The sequence below is a fragment of the Salvelinus namaycush genome, chromosome 35 (genome assembly GCF_016432855.1).
Source record: "Salvelinus namaycush isolate Seneca chromosome 35, SaNama_1.0, whole genome shotgun sequence".
NCBI classification, from domain to species: domain Eukaryota; kingdom Metazoa; phylum Chordata; class Actinopteri; order Salmoniformes; family Salmonidae; genus Salvelinus; species Salvelinus namaycush.
Genome location: NC_052341.1, coordinates 19,920,929 through 19,940,301, shown reverse-complemented (window position 1 = coordinate 19,940,301; position 19,373 = coordinate 19,920,929). Strand labels below are relative to the sequence as shown.

The 19,373-nt window shown below is 42.8% G+C and overlaps 1 protein-coding gene across 4 annotated transcripts in view; it reads left to right on the top strand.

Annotated features, from left to right (window-relative positions):
* arhgap17a (Rho GTPase activating protein 17a) overlaps nucleotides 1-18,910 on the top strand; it is a 46,895-nt gene extending 27,985 nt beyond the window's left edge. For 2 of the 4 annotated variants that reach the window (XM_038974747.1, XM_038974745.1), the window contains 14 exons: nucleotides 1,322-1,439; nucleotides 2,712-2,780; nucleotides 2,941-3,022; nucleotides 8,037-8,164; nucleotides 9,406-9,517; nucleotides 9,630-9,711; nucleotides 9,872-9,952; nucleotides 10,069-10,182; nucleotides 10,275-10,366; nucleotides 10,575-10,716; nucleotides 13,385-13,651; nucleotides 14,365-14,522; nucleotides 15,068-15,619; nucleotides 17,111-18,910. In XM_038974747.1, the coding sequence (XP_038830675.1) occupies nucleotides 1,322-1,439; nucleotides 2,712-2,780; nucleotides 2,941-3,022; nucleotides 8,037-8,164; nucleotides 9,406-9,517; nucleotides 9,630-9,711; nucleotides 9,872-9,952; nucleotides 10,069-10,182; nucleotides 10,275-10,366; nucleotides 10,575-10,716; nucleotides 13,385-13,651; nucleotides 14,365-14,522; nucleotides 15,068-15,619; nucleotides 17,111-17,253 (2,140 nt within the window). In that variant the 3' untranslated portion in view covers nucleotides 17,254-18,910. Of the gene's footprint in view, nucleotides 1-1,321; nucleotides 1,440-2,711; nucleotides 2,781-2,940; nucleotides 3,023-8,036; nucleotides 8,165-9,405; nucleotides 9,518-9,629; nucleotides 9,712-9,871; nucleotides 9,953-10,068; nucleotides 10,183-10,274; nucleotides 10,367-10,574; nucleotides 10,717-13,384; nucleotides 13,652-14,364; nucleotides 14,523-15,067; nucleotides 15,620-15,840; nucleotides 15,862-17,110 lie in introns of all 4 variants that reach the window. The other 2 variants (XM_038974746.1, XM_038974748.1) reach the window with 2 other exon arrangements.
* Nucleotides 18,911-19,373: the final 463 nt, after the last annotated feature.

The following is a 19,373-nucleotide window of genomic DNA, read 5'->3' as shown; positions in this document are numbered from 1 at the left end:
CGCTTTTTCAGTTCTGCCCACAAATTTTCTATAGTATTGAGGTCAGGGCTTTTTGATGGCCACTCCAATACCTTGACTTTGTTGTCCTTAAGCCATTTTTCCACAACTTTGGATGTATGCTTGGTGTCATTGTCCATTTGGAAGACCCATTTGCGACCAAGCTTTAACTTCTTGACTGATGTCTTGAGATGTTGCTTCAATATATCCACATAATTTTCCTGCCTCATGATGCCATCTATTTTGTGAAGTGCACCAGTCCCTCCTGCAGCAAAGCACCCCCACAACATGATGCTGCCACCCCTGTGCTTCACGGTTGGCATGGTGTTCTTTGGCTTGCAAGCCTCCCCCTTTTTCCTCCAAACATAATGATGGTCATTATGTCCAAACAGTTCTATTTTTGTTTCATCAGACCAGGACATTTCTCCAAAAAGTACACTCTTTGTCCCCATGTGCAGTTGCAAACCGTAGTCTGGCTTTTTTATGGCGGTTTTGGAGCAGTGGCTTTTTCCTTGCTGAGCGGCCTTTCACGTTGTGTCGATATAGGACTCGTTTTACTGTGGATATAGATAGTTTTGTACCTGTTTCCTCCAGCATCTTCACAAGGTCCTTTGCTGCTGTTCTGGGATTGATTTGCACTTTTCGCACCAAAGTACGTTTATCTCTAGGAGACGGTATGACGGCTGCGTGGTCCCATGGTGTTTATACTTGCGTACTATTGTTTGTACAGATGAACGTGGTACCTTCAGGCTTTTGGAAATTGCTCCCAAGGATGAACCAGACTTGTGGAGGTCTACAATTTTTTTTCTGAGGTCTTGGCTGACATCTTTTGATTTTCCCATGATGTCAAGCTAAGAGGCACTGCGTTTGAAGGTAGGCCTGGAAATACATCCACAGGTACACCTCCAATTGACTCAAATGTTGTCAATTAGCCTTTCAGAAGCTTCTAAAGCCATGACATCATTTTCTGGAATTTCCCAAGCTGTTTAAAGGCACAGTCAACTTAGTGTATGTAATCTTTTGACCCACTGGAATTGTGATACAGTGAATTATAAGTGAAATAATCTGTCTGTAAACAATTGTTGGAAAAATTACTTGTCATGCACAAAGTAGATGTCCTAACCAACTTGCCAAAACTATAGTTTGTTAACAAGAAATTTGTGGAGTGGTTGAAAAGAGTTTTAATGACTCCAACCTAAGTGTATGTAAACTTCCGACTTCAACTGTACATGTATCGCCTTTATTCATGTTATATTGTGCTTATGACATGTTTTCTGAAGTTTATAACAAGTTTATAACCGTGTGTGTGGTCTACCCCTTCCAGGTGGTTGCAGGCAACCAAGTCAATAATCTCAGGAACAAACACGCAAGCACTGACGGCCAAGGCAGACCTGCTCAAGGAAGAGGTGGATGAAGCTATGAACAAAATGGAACTCTGCAAGGTAAGTTGGTCGGACGTCCAGTCTGCTATATGAATTAGGATAAATCACAGACCTCAATCCCGAATGTTAACTGCTTGCAGAAGAGGTAGTTGAAATATGGATTGTTTGCTACTGTATTTCTGTCAAATCAATAGTTTGGACACACCCACTCATTCAAGGGTTTTTATTTACTTGACAATTTCGACATTGTAGAATAATAGTGAAGACATCAAATCTATGAAATAACACATATGGAATCATCTAGTAACCAAAAAAGTGTTAAACGAAGTCAGAATATATTTCATATTGATGACAGCTTTGCAAACTCAAAGGATGGCTACTTTGAAGAATCTCAAATATACAATATATTTTGATTTGTTTAACACTTTTTTGGTTACTACATGATTCCATATGTATTTTTTCATAGTTTTGATGTCTTCACTATTGTTCTACAATGTAGAACATAGTAAAAATAAAGAAAAACCCTGGAATGAGTAGGTGTCCAAACTTTTGACTGGTACTGTACATAAGAGCAAAAGTGGCCATTCCAACCTCAGTGACGTTGTGGCTGCTTGCTTTAGGAAGAATGCCCAGTCAGCTGTGTGGGTGTGTTTGTGTGCGCATGTGGCCTCTCTGTGTATGTTGCTGACTCAGTGTATTGTGTTTGTATGGAGTGGTGTGTGTCAGGTCATCTGTCCAGGAAACTACATGCCTGTGTGTTTTCCTTCCTCTACTCTCCAAGCCTGTTTAGCCCTACGAACCCTACAGCTCTACCCAGGCCCTGTTAACAGCAGACAGATTCATTCACTGTGGAAGGCCCAATGGCCATACCCACCGCTAACACTAACAGAGCTGCCACCTGAAATACATTGATTCGATGTTGATATAATGGAGACCAGAGAGGTGGATAAGAAAATATATATATATTTGACCTTTATTTAAATAGGCAAGTCAGTGTAGAACAAATTCTTATATACAATGACGGCCAAACCCGGACGGCGCTGGGCCAATTGTGCGCCGCCCTATGGGACTCACAATCACGGCCGGATGTGATGCAGCCTGGATTCGAACCAGGGACTGTAATGACGCCTCTTGCGTTGAGATGCAGTGCCTTAGACCCCTTCGCCACTCACCACTTAGGTCAATAATAAAACGGGCATAGGGAAATTACTGTTGATGTGATGTTTTCTCATTAAATGGATGATGTGTTTTAAGTTTGAAATGTAAGTTCTGAGAGCTGGTTCTTCTGTCATCTGGTTGTAATGATCTCTTGTCTGTGCTCCTCTCTCTCAGGACCAACTGGCTGCAGACATGTACAGTTTCTTCTCAAAGGAAGGGGACTATGCCCGCTACTATGTAATGGTGGGTGTGCATGTGTGGGAATGTTCACAGCTGTAGATTGACTGGGTGAGCAGTTTATTTTTAAGTCCTCATTGTTGATGATTGACACTCTCCCTCTACCATCTCTCCCCCCCCCCCCCCCCCCCTCTCCACAATGTTCTGTTGTCTGTTGTGTTCCCAGCTCTTAGAGGCCCAAGCTGATTATCATAGAAAATCTCTGACTGTGCTGGAGAGTGTCCTGCCAACCATCCAAGCACAGCAAGGTACACTACACTCCTGCCCCCCCAAAACCCTCTGACAGCCAGGTGCAGTACAACAGTCTTCCTCTCCCCGTGCTGGTTGAACATGCCCAGAAGTTATCCTCCTCCAATCCTAGCCTTAACCATGATGGAAGGAAATGCAGTACTACGTCAAATGTGTCTAGGGACAAATTCATTGTACTCCCCCCTCAAACCTCTCCAGCAAGATACAGTGCATTCGGGAAAGTATTCAGACCTGTGGCTAGAGGGGGGTGGGGTGGAGAGTATAGATTTTTTTGGAAGGATGTGAGGATTGGTCTGTACAGTGCATTTGGGAAGGATTCAGACCCCTTGACTTTTTCCACATTTTGTTACATTAGACTTATTCTAAAATGGATTATTGTTTTTCCCCCTCATCAATCTACACACAATACCCCATAATGACAAAGCAAAAAATGTTAGTAAATGTATTTATTTTTTTGCAGCTGTATTAATGTAAAACTAAAATATCACATTTACACAAGCATTCAGACCTTTTACTCAGTACTTTGTTGAAGCACCTTTGGCAGCGATTACAGCCTCAAGTCTTCTTGAGTATGACACTACGAGCTTGGCACAACTGTATTTGGGAAGTTTCTCCCATTCTTCTCTGCAGATCCTCTCAAGCTCTTTCAGGTTGGATGGGGAGCATTGATGCACAGCTATTTTCAGATCTCTTCAGAGATGTTCGATCGGGTTCAAGTCCGGGCTCTGGCTGGTCCACTCAAAGACATTCAGAGACTTGTCCTGAGGCCATTCCTGTGTTGTCTTGGCTGTGTGCTTAGGGTCGTTGTCCTGTTGGAAGGTGTACGTTCGCCCCAGTCTGAGGTCCTGAGCGCTCTGGAGCAGGTTTTCAACAAGGATCTCTCTGTACTTTGCTCCATTCATCTTCCCTCAATCCTGACTAGTCTCCCAGTCCCTGCCGTTGAAAAACATCCCCACAGCATGATGCTGCCACCACCACGCTTCACCGTAGGGATGGTGCCAGGTTTACTCCAGACGTGACGCTTGGCTTTCAGGCCAATGAGTTCAATCTTGGTTTCATCAGACCAGAGAATCTTGTTTCTCATGGTATGAGAGTCCTGTCATGTGCCTTTTACTGAGGAGTGGCTTCTGTCTGGTGACTACCATAAAGGCCTGATTGGTGGAGTGCTGCAAAGATGGTTGTCCTTCTGGAAGGTTCTCCCATCTCCACAGAGGAACTCTGGAGCTCTGTCAGTGACCATCGGGTTCTTGGTCATGTCCCTGACAAAGGCCCTTCTCCCCCGATTGCTCAGTTTGGCCGCGGGGCCAGCTCTAGGAAGAATTTTGGTGGTTCCAAACTTTTTCCATGTAAGAATGAAGGAGGCCACTGTGTTCTTGGGGACCTTCAATGCTGCAGAAATGTTTTGGTACCCTTCCCCAGATGGACACAATCCTGTCTCGGAGCTCTACGGTCAATTCCTTCCACCTCATGGCTTGGTTTTTGTTCTGACATGCACTGTAAACTGTGGGACCTTATTGAATCACAGCCTACTTTGCCAAACGGGTGATTTAACAAGCGCATTTGCGAAAAAAGCACTGTCGTTGTACCAATGTGTACCTAACCATAAACATCAACGCCTTTCTTAAAATCAATACACAAGTATATATTTTTTAACCTGCATATTTAGTTAATATTGCCTGCTCACATGAATTTCTTTGAACTAGGGAAATTGTGTCACTTCTCTTGCGTTCTGTGCAACAGAGTCAGGGTATATGCAGCAGTTTAGGCCGCCTGGCTCGTTGCGAACTGTGTGAAGACTATTTGTTCCTAACAAAGACAGCCAACTTCGCCAAACGGGGGATGATTTAACAAAAGCGCATTTGCGAAAAAAGCACAATCATTGCACGAATGTACCAAACCAAAAACATCAATGCCTTTCTTAAAATCAATACACAAGTATATATTTTTTAACCTGCATATTTAGTTAAAAGAAATCCAGGTTAGCAGGCAATATTAAACTAGGGAAATTGTCACTTCTCTTGCGTTCATTGCACGCAGAGTCAGGGTATATGCAACAGTTTGGGCTGCTTGGCTCGTTGCCAACTAATTTGTCAGAATTTTACGTAATTATGACATAACATTGAAGGTTGTGCAATGTAACAGGAATATTTAGACTTATGGATGCCACCCGTTAGATAAAATACGTAACGGTTCTGTATTTCACTGAAAGAATAAACGTTTTGTTTTCGAAATGATAGTTTCCGGATTCAACCATATTAATGACCTATTTCTGTGTGTTATTATGTTATAATTTAAGTCTATTATTTGATAGAGCAGTCTGACTGAGCGATGGTAGGCAGCAGCAGGCTCGTAAGCATTCATTCAAACAGCACTTTCGTGCGTTTGCCAGCAGCTCTTCGCTGTGCTTCAAGCGTTGAGCTGTTTAGGACTTCAAGCCTATCAACTCCCGAGATTAGTCTGGTGTAACCGATGTGAAATGGCTAGTTAGTGGGATGCGCGCTAATAGCGCTTCAATCGGTGACGTCACTCGCTCTGAGACCTTGAAGTAGTTGTTCCCCTTGCTCTGCAAGAGCCGCAGCTTTTGTGGAGCGATGGGTAATGATGCTTCGAGGGTGGCTGTTGTCGATGTGTTCCTGGTTCGAGCCCAGGTGGGGCGAGGAGAGGGACGGAAGCTATACTGTTACACTGGCAATACTAAAGTGCCTATAAGAACATCCAATAGTCAAAGGTATATGAAATACAAATGGTATCGAGAGAAATAGTCCTATAATTCCTAGAATAACTACAACCTAAAACTTCTTACATGGGAATATTGAAGACTCGCGTTAAAAGGAACCACCAGCTTTCATATGTTCTCATGTTCTGAGCAAGGAACTTAAACGTTAGCTTTTTTACATGGCACATAATTCACTTTTACTTATTTGTTTTTGCATTATTTAAACCAAATTGTTTCATTATTTATTTGAGGGTAAATTGATTTTATTTATGTATTTTATTAAGTTAAAATAAGTGTTCATTCAGTATTGTTGTAATTGTCATTATTATAAATAAATAAAAATGAAATCGGCCGATTTAATCGGTATCGGCGTTGAAAAGTTATAATCGGTCGACCTCTAGTACAGACCAATCCTCACGTCCTTCCAAAAAAATATATATCTCTCCACCCCACCCCCCTCTAGCCACAGGCTCTTTTTGTTAAATTTGGCTGAAGTCTTAAAGGAAACATCCACCAATTCTTTTAATTTGCAGTGTTAAAAATAACACTACGTGAGAACATTTTGTTATAATAAGGTTGGTAGCAACGTGAAACGTTGAAGTCTTTTGCAGCTCAAGTCGACTACAAACCCACAGTACAATGCTCTCTCTATGGGCTGGCTGGCTAGCTAGCAAACGTAGCTATACACAATAATATTGAAGTCAATATCAGCATATGAAGTAGCTAGTTGTCTGTAAAATCGCTTAAACAAACTGCACTATCAATTTAGGAGTCTACAATCTCACCATGTTCAACCACAGATTGTGTGCCTCGCAGAGTGGAGTGGTCCGCAACAGCAGCATGCAGTGCACCCTGGACTGAAGAAGCAGAAAAATAGGAGAAATGTGGTGGACCCTCTGTTAAATTATACATTTCTCGAGGTAGGAATATCGCAAAAAATATGATCAATGGCTCATTCAAGAGAGAACAACATCCCGGGTTTTGACATTGGCCAGTATTGAAATCTGACATGTATGATAGACATTTTTGTGATCTAAAATTAATCTAACGTATTAAAGAATGACATGCCAAACCCATTCAAGGGGTAGGTTAACTCTTCAGATTCCTCGGGTCTCCACGGAATTAGGTAAATCCGCTTTTAGTTTTCACGCTCCAAATGTTTGGAATCAGTTACAAAATTAATTACATTTGGATGCCACTAAGGCAGTTCATAACCTTGATGATAAATGAGTTCAATGAGGTGTGCAATTGTTTTGATTGATTTGAATAACTTGTTTGATGGCTGATGTTCTAATGTAATGTACATTTTATTGTATCTTGTTTTATATTTTTTTGTATTTTACTTTATGGTCTCAGGACACCATTGAAAATGAGGTCCTGGTCTCAATTGGTCTACCCTGATTTATATTAAATAAATAAAACAAATGCTACGGCATACCGGCTATATTTCTGCCTGCGTGAACGGCAAGCGCTCAGATACACATGAAAACAAAATGACCCCCAGAATCGATAGAACATAGTTTAGAGATGCCCAACAACGATATAACATTCAAAATGGGTGAATCTTTCCTTTAATGTCTCCTTAATTTCCCCCTGCCAGCTAGTCTACAGCTGTTAGCATCTTGGTTATTTGTTAGACCATTTCAATCACTTAACTATATTAAAATGCCACATCAACCATCTCTCAGTCAAAGTAATTGATTATTATTCTCAATGATGGCTGAATGCAACTGGCAGGCTCTGTCAAATATAGAGAATTGCTTATTGTTTCTGTAGGACTGAAAAGGATTACAGGGAAGCCATCTTATTTTGGTGTCTCCACTCTCTTTTTAGTATGGGCATCCTCGCTCTCTCTTCTCCCTCTGTGGTTGGAAAGCTGTGTCCTGTTAGCTTGTTTTTATCTAGTAAATCGAACACAGTTGGTCTAAATCAGACAGCCTTGCTCTCAGCATGTAGGTTATGATGACTCAAAGTCAAACACTATTTACTAACACTCAGACCTACCTGGGCTTTCCTTTCCACAGAGTGGGAACACATACCATGGATGGAGACCATGTGGTTATTCGTTACAGCTAGCTTTATTGGAGGAGGGAGTGACTGATGGTTGGCCAGAGGGGACATTGTTGACCTAGAAATCTACCATTCCCAGGCCTCCTAACCTCTCATCCACACACTGCTCTTCCTGGGGTGACTACCTACCGCCCTCTCTCGCTGCAGACCCGTAACAACTTTAGTGTTGTTTCCACCATGCTCAGTGCTACCATTCTCTCTCTACCACTCTCTCGCTCTCCCTTCAGACTCGTGGACGGAGAAGCCAGCGTTTGGGACGGGGCTGGAGGAGCATCTGAAGAGGAGTAGCAGAGAGATCGCTCTGCCCTTAGAGGCCTGCGTCATGATGCTGCTGGAGACTGGCATGAAGGAGGAGGTAGGGAGATGGAGGGAAGCATTGGCTGGAGGGGGGGAGAAATGAGGGTATCATAGTAAGTTGAGGACTGAAATGTAATTATGGATGGGTGGAATAATAGGATGGAGGAAATGGATTGAACATTTTTGTCGAAAGTGGACCCAAATACGAAACACAAAATGCACTTAAACTGGTCCTAAACATAATTGAACCCATCAATTTGAAATGTTTACAAAAATGAACATGAGAGACGGGACAAAAACATTCAAATCTGTTGCAATGTTCGAAGTTCTTTTCACTTGTTAGAAATGTCAGCAATTATGCTGTAATTGCGATTTATTAGGATGCTATGTTTGTGTTTGCACGGTTTTAGAATACAACAAAGTATCTTGTTGGTCGTAGTAAATCAGCTGTGTGTTTACTCCTCCCAGTCTTTAGTTCTCAACACATTGTTTGTCTTCCCGTTCATTCTATGGGTGAACACAACACAGTCAGTGTGGTGAGAAGAGAGGGACTGTTTGTTTGGGAGAGTGGTGTGTGTGTGCGCGCGCATGTGAGAGAGGTGAGTGATGTGTGTTTGCATTTGTGTGAATGAATAAATACAGGGCTGGGTGTCTGTGTAGTGATTAAAGGAGAATTTAGCTTTTTTACAAACAAATCAAAATGTTTTTGCGATTTCACTCATTTTTATTTTATTTACCCAACCAGCGATTCACTTCCTCGTTGTGCAGTATGGGGGCTCGGGAAAAATACATGAACAATAGGGTGTAGTGTTTAGATGTTGTAGACATGCAATTGTGTAATTCTGAAATGTATCCGCAACGTTATATTACATGTTTTGGCGACCTGAACAATACCGCTCCGTCCATTCTAGCAGCAGGATACACAATGGAACAGCTGTATAGGGTAAGCTGCTCGAGTCGTACAAAATGGAATAGAACATTGCGGATAAAGTTCGGAATGACACAATTTCACGTGTACAACATCTAAAGACCTGCATCACTATACTGAAAGCGTTTCAGTTTCTAAAAGGACGTATTTGAGTGTTTTTTGGAGCATTTGTTAATGTTCTTTCAGAGCCCCCGTACTGCACAACGAGGATGATCATTATTTGTATTTTTTTTTATAAAGTGTCTGGACCCTTCTATGACATTCCATTTACATAAAACAGAGTTGGTTGTAAAAAGCAAATGTATCCTTTAAGCATTGTTTGCGGACTGTGTGTCTGTCTCTCATCAATCGTGTCTGTGTTGTTGTATCAGGGCCTATTTAGGATCGCAGCAGGGGCCTCTAAACTGAAGAAGCTCAAGGCTGCTCTGGACTGTTCCACCTCACAGCTGGAGGAGTTCTACTCAGACCCCCACGCTGTCGCTGGTACGGTGCTAACCCCTACTCACGTTTTATACATGTTTCGGCAAGAGTTTTCAAGTAATATAACTGAAATGACTGTCAGACCATTCTTCACATAACTGTCCTTTCATTCCAGGAGCCCTGAAGTCTTACCTGAGAGAACTGCCGGAACCTCTGATGAGCTTCCAGCTTTACGACGAGTGGATTCAGGCGTCTAAGTAAGCCACCACATACCTTCTTGTATAGCTGTTAAAGGAAGTGTAACCAAGTAGAGCAGTAATAAAAATTTAAAAAGTATGAGAAATAAAATTTAAAAAGGAGTGAAATTATAGCAACCATGAAACAGGTCCGTGATTGTTCCTCTGTCTCTCTGCCCAGCGTTTCAGAGCCAGACAAGCGTCTGCAGGCCCTATGGGTTGTGTGTGATCAACTACCGAAGAACAACAAAGCCAACCTAAGGTGGGTAACAGATGGACTGGTTCACACAACTTTACTTCACAACAAAGATGTGTGTATTATGAAGATATGTTAGCATCTAATGTTTTGCCTTACCTGTGCCTGTCTCTGTGTCGTAGGTATCTGGTGAAGTTCCTGTCCAAGCTGGCTCAGGACAGTGAGGTCAACAAGATGACTCCTAGCAACATCGCCATTGTACTGGGACCAAACATGCTGTGGGCCAAAACAGAGGGGTGAGAAAGGGGGAGTTACTTACTTTTCAAACTGAAAAACTAATGTTTGTTAGTGTTTGTTTATAACATGTCTGCTCTCTGTATGCCTGCAGGACTCTAGCTGAGATGGCTGCTGCTACCTCTGTTCACGTGGTGACCATCATAGAACCCATTATACAGCACGCTGACTGGTTCTTCCCTGAGGGTATGTATATATGACCTTTGACCGGGTCCTCAGGAGGGAGGTACTTGTTCATGATCCTGTACAAAGGAGACTAATGGAAACGGGAATGTCATCAGATTGCTCTTTCAGTGGTATAAATCTGATTCCCAGGATACTCAAAAAATGGATCTGTTTGTTTTTAAATGGCGCCTAAAGGAATTCTACTTGCCTGTTCTCCGCCTTTGCTCAGATGTGGAGTTTAATGTTTCGGGGATGTTCGCCATGCCCACCCCTCCTTCCAACCACTCGATGGAGTACGACTGTTCCACCATCGAGAGGAAGAGGCCTGGTAGTATGGTGGGGCCAGAGAACGATAACCCTCGCAAGGACAGGTAACCACCAACAGTAGCTAGGGCTGTTACGGTGACTGTATTACCGCCACACCGGCGGTCACGAGTCATGAAGGCAGTCAAATTCCACGTGACTGTTTAGTCCCGGTAATTAAGCTTCTCCAAGCTCTGATGCTGCTGCTGATCATTAGTAACCTACCAAACTTGCTAACTGCCTGGTACTCAGCACTCTCTTGTCCCTCTAATCACTCTGACATCAATGCAAATGTAATCGATAATCTAATCAAACACTTCATGAGAGCCCATGAGCTCATGTTGCGCAACATTTCAATAGGCCATGCAATTGCTTGAGAAAGCAGAGTGATTGTCTCTTAAAAGAGGAGGAACTATATATAGGCTACTATATTTATTTCTCAACTTTCCTAATATTAAGCACATTGCTTATATTTACAAAATGAGTATAGCCTACCTGGCTGGCATGAAAATTAACCACAGGAAAAGCATCCTCCATTTGCTTTTTAAGTGCATAGATGACATGGATTTTTCCCCCCACTGACCGTTTCAAGACGGGTGCATGATAATGGTTCATTCTAAATCAAAACAAATTTCACACATATTTATTATTTAGTATATGTAAAGACAAGATGAAATCAACAATAGGCTAATATTGTCAACCATCACACTATCACTTGTGAATGATGCCCAGCCCAGGCAAGAAACAATGTATACCTTTTTTTTTGCGACTTTCATATCGTAGTCGCATATCTCATGTAGGCCCATAGGCCTATATGTTTTGATAAGGTTTGTATCACAACTAAAGTGGCCAAATAACTTCTTTAAATTTAAGCGCATTATCCGCTTTACAACAGGGTGTAGAGCCTACATATGCAGAACATGAGTTTCAATTTTGGGTAAGTTAATTTTCACTGTAAATGCACCTTTTTATAATAAAAACATAACATGCATAATCGCATTTGCAGTCACTTTTGATAATGGTGTTTTCCTGCTAAAGGAACATTCACGCTTATAACCTACTTCCGTGTGCACATTGCTGCGCTTATAATGTGAAGAAATAGCCTAATAGTTTATCAACATTTTAAGCTAAACGTTCTGATCTGTTGCGTCAGCCTCATTGCGTAAAAAAAACGTTTTTTTGATTGCTAGTGGTTGTACTAATTTGGGATCTATCGCATCCCACAACTCTCCCAGACTGTTCAGAATATTTATTTCTCTCACAGAATAGAATAGGTCAACTTTTGTACTATGGGGGATAGTAGATTGACATAGGCTATGTTCATTACTCATCTTGTTGGCTGAGGAAAAGTAAATGTGGACAGTTCTTCCAATATCTTCAATATGCGTGTCAGTTGCATCCCCGATGTCCGTCTTCACTTGTAGCCTGTGAGAAAGACCCGATCACGTGACGGAGAGTCATGTGAGTGAGAGGTGATTCGGAGTAAGCAGCACGCAGGGAAAAGTGAATTATAATGATTATATTCAGCCCAAGGGCACAACGGCCACTGGCCTCAAAAGGCATGGATATTTTTAGGGGGCGTTACGGCCACACACAAAGGGGATGCCGCCGGGAAATTCGAGGCATTATCAAGTGCTTGTCAAATTGGGAATGAGAGACTGATGAAGTGTGTACAACCTGCGCAAAAAAACACAGCAAAGCTCATGCCTTTCATGCAACTTTTCAAATCATCATTAGTCGCATCATGCAGCCTTAGAATGTATAAACATATAGCCCAACGTTTGTGTCACAACTAAAGTTACATGAATAACTCTAAATTGAGCATATTGGAGTACCTGTTTCTTTGTTAACTGCTCAACGCACTCCCTCAGATCGTTTGGAGAAACTATATATTTTATTCCATTGTATTCTTCATACTATAAAATACTATAAAATAATGCCATGGTATTCTAAGCAAATCTTGTCTGCTAAATGAACTAGTGTAGCCCACAGCCATATGGCACAGCCAGATCAGTACCTAACATAAGGACAACTCAGAGAATGCTATTCTCTTGTACTGAAATACACTACGTTTTGTTCATATCATGTTTCTTTAGACCTGTCTAAAATAAATAATGGATTTATTGTGAAGTTTAGGCTATATTATATGGATTTATTAGATGTTTTAAAATGTATCTGTACTTAAGGTCTGCATCAGTGGCTTGTAGGCTGTGTGTGGAAGCCAGGAGATGCTAAATGTGTTAATTAACGGTCAATTACTGTGATACAGCAGCACCCCATCACTACTAGCTCCATCCCTCTACTTTGAACTGCCATGGGGTGAAAGGTCAAAGACGGATCCTATACCTGCCAGTGCTCTGAGCTGAGGATATGCTATTTAAATCTAAAGGATTTTCACTTGTATAACTCAACCAATAATATATTAATTTACACTTTGAATGTTTGGTTTGATTGGTAGCTCTGATTATTATCATACTTACATGGGGGTCTTTTTGAAGTGTATTTTTAGATGTCTTAAGTGCTATAGGCTTCTAGTTGCTTCTAGTTTATCTTTGTGACTTTAGACTACAAATCTACATAACATCCCTTTTGACTATTTGGTGTGGAGTATCTCTCTCGCTCTCTTTCTCTCCACGTTCTCTCTCTACTCTGGGACTTGGTGATTCTGTCCTGTCGCCCGGGTTTCTTTCTCAACGTGGCTCTGCCGTCTGTCTGTCCTCTCTCCTCTCTCTGTAGTTTTGCTAACAAACTGTTGGACCATAACACCGTCCCCCGTAGAGGCAGCAACACCTTAGGTAGAAAGCAGCATGCTTCACCCGCCTTCCAGCCCCCCTTACCCCCGGTGGAGGCCCCAGGGCCTGGGCAGGTCACAGGGTGCGTGGCTGAGCTCCAGGCCCCACCGGGGGGCATGGCGTTGGAGGGCTGCCAGCCTAGCCTGGCACTGGGTATGGCTGCCCTGGTGGCAGCACAGCAGCTTCTCGCTACTACCGCTGAGGAACTCAGGTAAGGGTGTGTAGTGCACTGGGGAGCACAGACACGCATGCCACTCCACTGCATGGGAAGGAAATACCCTTTTGCCTGCAACCTTTTGATGATAATTTGCTGATAAGTGTATGTGCACTGTTTATGGTGATGCCACTGCTCTTTTACAAATAGATGCGTTTTATGGTAATTTGAATGTCATTTTTGAATGGAAAATGACTACAGAGCATAGAAAATGTTGAAGTGACCACATGGGTTTCTCACGTGTTATTTTCCTAGAGTTTTTCTGTCGCTGTCTAATTACATTTTCCTCAAACAATTAACAAGTAATCATTATAATAACGCTGTGGGTACATCTCAGTTCAGACCACTGGCTCTACAACAATGGTTGGTGTGAGCCAGCCATCCTCAGAGGGCCCTCACGCATCTGCTCTCAGGCTAGAACACATGAATCAGCAGAAATGTTGTTTGACCATTAGTTCCGTTTCTCATTGAGCTTATGTAGCTTTTGAAGGATGTTTTTGAATCCGTTTATGAAAGGTTTCCATTCAATCTGTTTGACTGTTCTATTGATCCATTGGACAGAATATAGAAGGTAAACCGAAGACACCGCCCAGTGCAGTTAAGGACAAAAAGCTCACAGAACAGGCCTTCAATTTGATGGACATTTTCATAGCACTATGCTAAATTCTGAGTCTTGTACTTAAAATTAGGACCTCTGTCTGTCTGTTAAGCAACCCAAAGCGTGAACCCACTTCCACCCCGACCCTCCACCAGAGGAACGGTTCAGGTGGGGGCCACCCGGGCACGGCCAGCTCAGCTGGGGGACAGCTGGGAGTGGGAGGCCCTGGGGCTGGATCCATGGGGCCCAGTCCACACATGATGCGCAGAGGTGAGACGCTCCTTAAAGCAATTCAGCTTTAAGTTTGACATTTATTTGGAGCTATATGCATAATGGTATCATGAGGACATTTTTATCAAGAACCTATTCTTTTCTTTTTCATTAGTAAGCCTCTTATTACAAGGTAATTTCCACTAGCAGTTATATTGTTACATTTCACATGGATTTACAAGCATGCTACACTGGATGTGTAACTGTTGCAGAGTGTAAGACACTCCTATTAATTTGAATGAAACCTGTGTAAGCAACGCAGATCTTTAAGAGGCCTGCGCTTCTTAGTGTAAAATGGCGCTCTGGTTCTATTTTTAGGAATTTAACGCGCGCCTCGTGCCAGAGAACACTACAGAAAGTGGCTTGGGCTCTGCTCAGCCTGGCTATAGTTAACCAGTCCGGTGTAGCAGCTGAAAACCCACTGTTTTTGTGACGCCCCAGTGTAGCTCCCCTGTTAGACGTAGACCTACAATTTCAAGTAGCCTAAAATAAAGTATATGTAGACATAAGATCCTTTCTGAAGTCCACCTCTCTCCACTATCCAGGTACAAAGAAGCCGGCCCCTGCCCCTCCCAAGCCGCTCAACCCCCCTTCAGGCCAGCCCAGTAACCCTACCAACCACCACCCCTTCTCAGGCCAGGGCCAGTCCCTCAGCCCCTCTCCCAGACCCCTCTCCTCCTCAAGCCACTCCCCTACCTCCCCCATCTCCCAGCCCTCTACCACCCCCCGCCGCCAATCCAGCAACCAGCCCCCCATCCAGGCCCCCAACCACCCGCCCCCACAGCCCCCCACACCCTCACAGGTCAGTCCCCCACCCCACCCTAGGGCCCTCAGCCAGCCCGCAGGAGACTACCCGGGGGCGGACCAGTCTCCTCCAGACACCCCCACCCCACCTGACACCCCTCCACCCTCCACCACCCTCCAGGACATACCCGGTGCCCATCCTGTCTCCCCCTCTCCCTTCCAGTCAGGCTCCCTCCCCCGGCCGCGCCCCGTCCCCAAACCCAGAAACAGGCCCAACATCCCTCCGCCCCCTCAGCCCCCAACACAGGGAAACGATACCAACGGGATCTGCAGCACAGCCTACAAAATCATGGGTGAGTCCAGTCAAGTGACGTGTTATTGTCCCATGAAGGGAGATTCATTTGGCAACACGCCACATAAATACATTCACAACAGTCTATAAACAGACCGAACAGACATATCACAACAATCCCTTCTTTCAGTTTATAGTATTGGTTCAGCATTCAGTACCTCCTTTTCCTCTAGTGTTGACAGTATATTGACAATGTTTTATCTAAAAGTCCTGTGTCCACAGGTTCAGGAGCATTTATGAAAGGTTTGTCAGGTGATACTTGCATTTTGCAGCTCCTGCACTCCATCCGTTTTGGCATTACTCCATTACCACATCATACTTTTAGAAACATGCCACTTGTGCCTGCTTTTACAATTGTTCCCATTGATTGTGAATCATCATGACGTTCAACCTCCATTATTAAATCATTTAAATATCAGTAACATTTTGATGTGGAATTTGCAAAGGACATCTCTAATGGCGGGTCTGTAAATGATGAAAGCATACCGGAAACTAAAAAACTATTTGATTCATGGAATTGGCAGAATATAAACTTTTTGAATTTGATTGATTGTGTCAGGATGTCTTTTGCAAACCCTTAAATTGCATTTGTTCGCCCTCTGGAAATGTCTAATTTTTTTGTTAAGACATTGTTGTGATCTTGATTGGAAGACTTGTCCCCATAATGGCCTGCTCCTTGTCTTGGCCTATACTATTGTACATCAGAATATTAAGCATGATCATAGCCTTTCATACATATTCACTTTAGGCTAAACACACTGCATGCCTAACTTGACTTAGGTGTGTTTTAGTTTGGCAACCCAACCGCATCAGGTTTTAGTGTTCTGGTATGCATAGAACAGGATTGTACTTAAGGTGCAAGCCTTGGGAAGCTCTCTAACTCCGTGCTGATGATGGCAGTGATGTGGTTTTCAATAGAGAGGGCTGCATTATTTGCCTTTATGATGGAATGTGGATAGCATTAGCATGACTCTGTTTAAGAATAAATCTTGTCTCAGCATCATCTCTGATATGCTACATAGTGTGGCTGGCACTTAATGCTACTTGATGGTGCACTGCTATTTTCCTATTTTTATCTTTAAGCCAATGGAAAATGGTAATAGATTACATCGGTTGAAACCACTGTTTGGATGTCAGATCCTTCAGATGATGGTACTGAAGGTAGTAGCATGGGGGGAGTGATTGTCTGTACTGCAGGTTCAATTTGCATTATGCTTGTCTTTTTAAGCATGTCAACCATCCTTGCCAAAACAAACTAACATTGAACACAAGTCACCATTTGATTTTAAAATCCACTTTTGTTTTCTCCTTTAGGCATTTCTATGAATTGAATTCTTAGTATTTTTACTTAGTTAATCCACAATATTTAGCTAAAGAATAAGTGAGTGATTTTATACAGTCTCTCAACAAACAACTACAGCTTAGCAGACTTTTAACATGAACTCCTCAGTCAGCTGCAGCACTAACATTTCACTGTCTTTGTCTTGTCCAGACCCAGCCCTGTCTCTCAAAGGGTTGACCCGAGCCTTCATCCCTGAGTTTGCTGTGGACCAGCAGCCAGTGACCGCCCCCTCCATGACGTCCGTGCCCCAGCCCAAAGACTCAGACCTGGACACAGAGAGTACCGTTCTATAAGGAAAAGGACTGGCCTTGTCCCCTCTCCATCTCCTCTCCAGGTGTGGTTAGAAGTTGACCCTAACCACAGGTCCAGGGTCAGATATTAGTGTCCTCCCCTAATGGTTAACTGTAGGTCTAGGTGATCTGGTCCTAGACTTGTGGTTAGTGGCAACTTCTACCTCAAGCTGCCCTCAGATCACCACACATCTGCTGCTCTCTCCCAACTCCAACTCCCGGTGTCCTCCACACACTAACTTTCCCATCACCACCCCCTTGGTTCGCTCTACCGCAGGCCTGTTACAGCTACAACTCCATACAATCAACTCAACCACCCCAGTGGAACTACAGAACAGGCCTCCCCCTGGCCCCTCCCCACCAGGAAATCGTAACTGTAGCACTGATGAAGCCTCGATAAAGCTTTGTAGATTTTTGGGGGATGATGAGGTTTGGAATGAAAACTGTATGCATTTGCATGGGATGTTGCACCATAATGAGTTTTAAGGGCCCGGGGCTGGATTTCTAAGCTAACATACGGAATTGTTTTAAGATGCTTAAGGGACTGCTAGTAGAGTGGGTTGTTAACAGTGGACCGACAGACTTCTTTGATATTGGTGTGTTGTTCTTGATGATGGCCTTAGTTCAAGAAATGAAAAATACTATTTGTAAATGTAAAGCACAGTAAACGTGGAATCCCCCCAAAATAATAACTGTTGCTGAAATGTAGCTGGTCACTGCAGGTTTCCAGTCTCTCACAATTATACCTTTTTATCCCTGTTTTTGTATGAAACCCATCCTTCGCTCTCTGTATTTATTTCCTAAAACACATTCCCTGTAGCTTGAGTTAATAATCATGCCGTTTTCTGAAGCATGCCTTACTGGTTCCATAACTCGTTGTAGCAGGGGTAGGTCTATATACTTTCAGTGTACATGCTGATCCTCTTGGCTTGTAGGTGCCTTCCTAATCTTCTGTGTTTACGTCAATGTTGCTGGGGCATTAAAGTGACAGTTCCTGTATAAGTGAATATAGGAAAGGACTGTTTTAAGCGCTTATACTGTAGCTACCTTGTCATCTGACTAGTGAATCACTTCAACAGTTGATATTGCACTTGAACCAAGTCTAAACCCCACAAGCGCTTGCTTTCCAGGGAACAGGTTTCTATATGGAAGATCATTCTGCTCTACCTTTTCCACTGAGCTGGGTTTTACACACAAACCAATGTAACAACCTAGTAGTGAGGTGGTGTTGGATACACTAGACCAGAAAAGCTTAATTATCTTTTATTTTTTATACGCGTTGCTTTTCCCTTGAGTATAATGCAGGGTTGTGCTCCTAGGGAACAGACCCCGAATCAACTAAAGGGCACATTTCTGGATGCTTTAGTTTCACTGAAAACATGTTCAGTACTTGTACTGCTTTTCAGAGACCATCATCCATGTAGTCTTGCTGAGATTCCCCTCCATCTTTTCCTTTAACTTGCTGCCTTATCCTTCTGCAGAAAGAGTACCTTGTTTTGAGGCTCTGAAAGATGAACAAATGCCATTAAACTACAAATGTTAAAGCTGCGTTTTGAGCTCAGCTAGTTTTGTATGCAGACTGAGCTGAAACAAGAAAAATCTAATGTAAAATGACTGCTTGGTTATACTCCCTTTCTGAATAAAGTATATGAAGAAAAATGTGAAATGGTTGTGAGTCATGGCTTTCACTCACATTTATCACTCACTTTTACAAAATGAATAAGAAAAATATTAATTTGGTCTTATTGATGGGAGGATGATTGTCTAGTAATCATTTCTTCAATCTCCTGCTACCAGTAAAGTCTGCGGCGTGTCGGCCACAATTTCTAAAATAAAAAACGAATAGTTGTTTAAAACACTTCTGATTCAAGACTAAGGTGTAGATTACTGTATCCTCTAACAGTAAAGCTGGCTCCCGAGCGTCCTGGCCTGAACTGCTACCCTGTAACACACGCATACACTGAACAGCTTACCTATAGCACAACACACACACTGAACAGCTTACCTATAGCACAACACACACTGAACAGCTTACCTATAGCACAACACACACTGAACAGCTTACCTATAGCACAACACACACACTGAACAGCTTACCTATAGCACAACACACACTGAACAGC